The 6,634-nt window shown below is 34.7% G+C and overlaps 1 protein-coding gene across 1 annotated transcript; it reads left to right on the plus strand.

The window, feature by feature from the left end:
* The first annotated feature begins 4,978 nt into the window (after positions 1-4,978).
* LOC149488161 (uncharacterized) lies at positions 4,979-5,991 on the plus strand. The gene is made up of 2 exons (XM_089695952.1): positions 4,979-5,122; positions 5,226-5,991. The coding sequence occupies exon 2, from the start codon at positions 5,235-5,237 to the stop codon at positions 5,541-5,543; it is 309 nt and encodes a 102-aa protein (XP_089552078.1). The 5' UTR covers positions 4,979-5,122; positions 5,226-5,234; the 3' UTR covers positions 5,544-5,991.
* The last annotated feature ends 643 nt before the right edge of the window (positions 5,992-6,634 follow it).

Consider the following 6,634-nt stretch of genomic DNA (forward strand, 5'->3'; position numbering starts at 1 on the left):
TTCAGATTAACCTGATACTAAAACTAATAAAACTTTAGTTATTTATATTTCACGGAATAACTGTGTGCTTATATCGAGATTATAAATTATTTATTTGTTGTTTATAATATTATTAAGTTTAAAATAAGTTATTATTACTTGACCGATTTCTAAAACTATAATCGTGGCAAAACTTAACAAGAGTTTGAAGTATTATTCCGATGAAATATAAATTGAAACAAAATCAATTAAACTTACAATCCTCCCGCCGCTCAATTCCTAAATTGTAACATTCCACACTTCACAAACTATTCGAACAATACACTCGTAGCGATCGGCTACGAGGAGCTCGTAGCACGGTAGCACCGTAGCGACCGCGGCCGGCCGCGTTGCCAACAGAAATGGCGGGACACCGCTACGTGTCACAGACTATGCAAACAGACCACCGCATTATCAGTACAACAACTATGCTACTGGAATTCCTAAGCAAGTTTAATGTGTGGCGTATTTTATTATGCATTCGCTTGTTTGGACGTAATTGAATGTGAGACTACGCTTTGAACTAACTCGCCTTCATTTCATAACAGTTATGCATACAGCTATAGTTTAATTTGTTTTTGGGAGATAAACAGAAATCTTTTAAATTACTTTTTTCATTTATAATCTCGAAATTGGTGTAATTGTAAAAATGTATAATGCCATTCCACTGTTTATCAGGATCAATGACTTTAAAAATACACAACAAACTCTACATAATTATACGAAGAAATGTCTACATCTTTTGATAGCATTTTCTGTGATAAATCTCTTGAAACAAAGAAACTAAACGCACAAGCGATAAAATAAACTTAGTTGCTAGTTGTTGTCTATTATAAGCCGGTATCAATGTCTCAGTTAAAGATGACAAGCGACACTCAGTAGGAAGTGTAAGAAGTCGTTGGAGGCACGTGCGCCGCGCCACAGAATAACTCGTAAAACTTGCAGATGCGCCACTTAAATACTTTTACGTATCCATCGTTAACTTTACGACTTGCCTATTAAATTAGCGTTGTCTGTTTATGATCCTTTAATGGTCTCATTTAATCGTTTTATGTAGCGACTTAAACTGGTATTGGACATTTTTTTACATATAATTTTACAAACAAGCTTTTTTATAACAAGTTTGTAACTGTGATCAGAGCGAGCGTCTTATAACATGAAACTTTAAGGTTTGCTTGACAAATCAATTGGAATTGGATAATTGCATGAATTGATTCTATGGCTATTTACTCAAATAACGAAAACATATTAATTATACTTGGTGTACCTACCCCAATGTTATTTGATTCGACGTTAAGTCATATCCTTGCAGAGGTCAATACATTGTTGGTATTTAACTGCCCCAAAGGCACATCTACAGTTTAATCTACACGTCGAGTGTCTGCCGGAGATACGGGCGACCAAGCCGACTCGAGCCAGCGGCTGGCGGCTAGTTAAGCTCGACACCGAAGATTTGTTCAATTCTTCGAGAAATTTCAACTACAATACTTTAACATTGGAAACCTGCTTTATATCAAAGATATTCTTTTTTACTTTCTGTACATTTCTCTTTTATTGAATTGCAGTATGGTTTCTGTTAAACGATATGTGATAAAAGACTTTATATTTCTAACTAAACGACAATTTTTTCTTTTGATTATGGCTGTGGAAAGAAAATCATGGATAAGTGGAATTTTTTTATTAACTTTTCGAAAAAACTATTGTTGAAAAAGAAACAATACTTACGTTCCAGTATCAATACCATCGATTCGGACATGATCCAGATGGGAACAATTTAGTTCGTTCTAAAAATATTCGATCTGCAAGTAAGTCGAGATTGCAATTGTTTAGTTACTCACGATCGTTTAAAAATAGGCCGGGATTGAATTAAGTGAATTATAAATAAGATTTAGTGCAGACATTTCAGCCGTCGCCTTGCATGATTGATAAACAAGTGAAAGAGCTAGTTTTCAAACATAGTTTTGTTTATAGTAGGTAGGACCAACGACGTCATGGGCAGAAATATTGTATTACATAATATTATACTTTTCATGAGTTTTGTTCGTTTTGATTGGTCTACTATTCTTATGTTCAAAAATAATATTCTGGCTATATATAAAATATAATTAAAGCTAATTTGTATAAATGACTAAAATTAATGTAACAAGCTATATCTTAGTATCATTGTTATAGGTAATCAACTTGTTAGTTTCCTGCTTACAATATAACGATTTACATCCAATAAAGGATTACAAGAATTCGTCAACAAACCTTTTTTAATTGGAAATTGATTAAACCATTCCTAATTTTAGCGCGTTTTGTCGACTGTAGGGTAGAGATGAATTTGTAGGAATCTCTTAAATGAAATTCCGGAGCACACGAGCGAAGCAGTCCCGCGATCTGCTAATGAGAACAAACCGTGGTTTGTTCCTTGTGTCGTATGGACGCAATTATTTACCGTGTTATGCGATACTTTATAGCAGTAATTTCAAAATAGTTGCACCTACATTCATTAGAGATGTAAGTACATTGTACAACTACTATGTGCTACGTTATGTCGACAAATTTTACTTTACATTTCGCCACATTCTTAGTTTTCTTCATTCTGTTATTTTGTGTAGGTTTATATTTAAGAAAATATTATATGTATAATGCCCTTGCATGTTTATTTTCCAGAACATACAACAATTTTTTTTGTTTTGTTTGAAGTAGTTGTATAATTTAATATTGTAACATAAGTTCACTCTACTATTGATTGTAATATTATGAAAGGACGAAAAGTAGAGCCACGGGTTAACATAATGTCATCACAATACTATGTGTATGTGTAATTAAATACGTAATCATAACATTGAATGCATCAGACATCAACAAGATGAATTGTTTGGACACCTTGAATAAATATGAAAGAGACATTAAATTGTCTCCAGTAGCTAAGAACCTAGGTGTTATAGCTAATTTTATTTCACTAGGTATTGCTTCACGTAACTTGGTGGACTGTTTTGTAACTATTGGTGTAACCAATTTCAAAAGTCTATCGAAATTTTTTTCAGACATACGTGTAAAATTTTTAAAAAGAATATCTTTATCTTCTCGTAGTTCTCTCATAATCACATTACTTCGATTATTGTAATAGCCTCGTATTCAAAACTTTCGCTTGGTTCTTTTTTTTTCTGGAATTTCTTATGACCAAGTAAGCAGCACATATTCCAGATAAATCTTTAATACGCTTACATTAAATCTGTACGTCTATGTAAACGTTCACAATGGTTAGATGAATTTTGACCTGCACAGAAGTACATTTGTGGTCGAACCACGAGCTATAAGCCGCATCTAGTCAATATTCAATCGCAACTCGATGCCGGATGCCGGCAAAACGAGATTGATTGCATACAATCATTGAATTTCGGTAACCCAAGGCACATAACTTATATTATTTATATGATTATTATGAGATTTGAGAGAAGCCATAATATGTATGAGGTGAAGCTATATACCGGCCTCATATACATACAGACACACTCTAAATCACTGAACTGAACAACATCATTTGCATCGTATTATTATTGCGTATTATGAAATGGATATTTTAGAAATTGATATTATTACAGACACTTAACAATTATTAAGTAAACTAAAAATGTGTGCGTGTACTAGAGTACACACGTAAGAAGTGAAACTTCTTTATGTCCTTATTTTTCAAAAAATAATTTACTATATACAATATTAAAGAAATACGTTAGTCACACGCTCGTCGCTACCTACTTAAATATTTACACCGGCCGCTGCTGCAACTCGCTCGCTTCGCTCGCTCGGCTCGTGCGGTAGTTCAAAAGTTAACCTAAGATGCTCGTCGCTTCGCTCCTCGCTACCTATTTACATATTTACACCGGCTGCTGCTGCAACTCGCTCGCTTCGCTCGCTCGGCTCGTGCGGTAGTTCAAAAGTTAACCTAAGATGCTCGTCGCTTCGCTCCTCGCTACCTATTTGAATATTTACGCCGGCCACTGCCGCGACTCGCTCGCTTCGCTCGCTTGGCTCGTGCGGTAGTTCAAAAGTTAACCTGAGATGCTCGTCGCTTCGCTCTTCGCTACCTATTTAAATATTTACACCGGCCGCTGCTGCAACTCGCTCGCTTCGCTCGCTCGGCTCGTGCGGTAGTTCAAAAGTTAACCTAAGATGCTCGTCGCTTCGCTCCTCGCTACCTATTTAAATATTTACACCGGCCGCTACTGCAACTCGCTCGCTTCGCTCGCTCGGCTCGTGCGGTAGTTCAAAAGTTAACCTAAGATGCTCGTCGCTTCGCTCCTCGCTACCTATTTGAATATTTACGCCGGCCACTGCCGTTTTCAGCTTATAAAGGATTTCGACTTAGGCGGATTTTGATTGGACAGAGAGTTTGAGGTTTATTCTTATAAATTTTGAATTCATAAAATTATAATTGAACACCTGACACCAATCAAGCAAACACGTGTTTACGTGAGTCATAGATTTATTATCGTATACTCCTAAAATGTTTTCTAAGAAACAATAGTGTACTTACATTGTCGGCACGTTCTTAAAGTCGGTAACTTATTTTTGTTCGAACAATAGAGGTAATAAATTCCTAATGATCAAGTTGTAAAGGTTGTAAAATAAAAAAAATATTCTATATTAAAACGTAAGTATGTATATATAATATGTGCGTCATTAATTTCTGACTGTTTCGAAATTTGGTGCAAAATAAAATAGTGTGTAAATAAAATTTGTAAAAAATCAATAAAATAAAACAATTGAGTAAAGATCTATAGGCATATTATGTATGTTTTTATACAAGATATGTATATTATATATTTATACAGGGAACTTCTCAACGTGTTATCTATTAAATTATACTTTTACTCAATTGTTTAATTTTATTTACACACTGTTTTATTTTGCACCAAATCTCGAAACAGTCAGAAATTAATGACGCACATAGTACATAATATATACATATTAACCCTAGAAACATAACCTTCGTCCATCTGATGAATACGCGGTACTAAATACGCCATCTCTTTCTAACGCGTGCGCGTATAAACTTGCCTGTTCTTGTCAACTTAGTGTGCACCGCGCTGTTGCAGGCGACACCGGTGTTCAGCGCGTAAGTATTTTGTTTTTTGATTTATTGAGCATCTGTTCATCGTTTCGATGAATGGTTATGGTTTGTGTTAGTTTTGGTGACGGTTTGAAATATTTGCTTGCAGATTTTTGACATGGAGTCTCGACGTGCACTGAGTGATGACACAATTGCGCGATTATTGTTGGAAGAGGATGACACCAACTCGCTGCCGGCTTCTTCGGATGGTGAAAATGAAGACTTTATGGAGGTGGACGACGTGGAAAGCGATCAGCAATATGAACCCTCTGACCAAGAGGACAGTCAGCAAATCCGTCACGGTTCATCACCATCTCACTCACGGGACCACGAGACCGACTCTCAATCACCTCCTGATTTATTGGAAGAGACTTCAGGTACTTCTTCATGTATTTTGACCTTACCACAAAGTAGGTACCATTCGTAGTCGCAATCGTCACGTTTGGGCCACAAGTAAAGGTCGTACATCAGGAAGGACAACTGCGATAAATATCGTCCATGTAGCAAGAGGGCCATCTCGTGGTGTAAGAGGAATGGTAGATCCTTTATTATTATTTGATCAGTTCATGACCGATCAGATATATGAAGAAATATTGAAATGGACCAACTCTGAAATCGCTATAAAAAGACAAACGTATGAACAAGTCACATCTACTTTCAAAGATGCTTGCAAAGAGGAGCTTAGAGCACTTGTAGGTATTTTAGTGCTAACAGCAGCTCTGAAAGACAACCACCTCTCCCTTGAAGAACTGTTTAACCCTGAGTATTCTGGTACTAGGTACGTGTCATGTATGAGCAAAGAAAGGTGTGACTTTCTTTTACGCTGCCTTCGTTTTGATGACAAAACATTTAGCTTTTGTATTTTTAAGTGTAGAGTTATGTTTATTTTGGCCAAAGAAAAAAAAGCTATATTTTGTTATTTTTTTTTAATTTTAATTTTTACGTACCTTATCAACTACGATCTCCTTAAAACTAGTGCCTTACGTTATTATAATAAAAGTAAATAAAGATTTCCTTTTTTCTTAATTATTATGTTTTAATTATAAATAAGACCCTTATCCCTAAAAAATTATGTAGTAAACAGTTTTAAATTATAACGTTTTAAGTAAAAATTTCATACTTTAAAAAATGTTCATGAATATGATGAATGGTTATGTTTAAAGGCAGCATTAAGAAGGTTAAGACAGAGGTTAAGCTTAAATAACTTGAAAAATAAATAACATGATCACGCCCACGTGTTGGTGTTTTAAAAAATTCAATCAAAAACTGAGGTTAACTTTAAATACAATTTTAGAAAAATAAATACCACAATCAACATTCAAGTATTAGAAAAAATTGATACCATAATTCCACCCACGTGTTAGTGTATTGAAAAATACAATCAAAAAGTGAGGTTAATCATAAATAACTTAGAAAAATAAATACCATTATTACACCTAAGTATTAGAAAAATAGATATAATTACTTATTTACTTTTTTAGAAATTCACTGGAATTAGAATTAAAACAAACCCTTTGA

Source organism: Colias philodice, chromosome 6 (genome assembly GCF_061535455.1).
Source record: "Colias philodice isolate Cphi_HAF_F1 chromosome 6, ilColPhil1 Martin Lab GWU primary, whole genome shotgun sequence".
NCBI classification, from domain to species: Eukaryota; Metazoa; Arthropoda; class Insecta; order Lepidoptera; family Pieridae; genus Colias; species Colias philodice.

Coding starts and splice junctions, on each gene's coding strand:
- LOC149488161 (XM_089695952.1), top strand. CDS start 5,235: ATGGAGTCTCGACGTGCACTGAGTGATGACACAATTGCGCGATTATTG.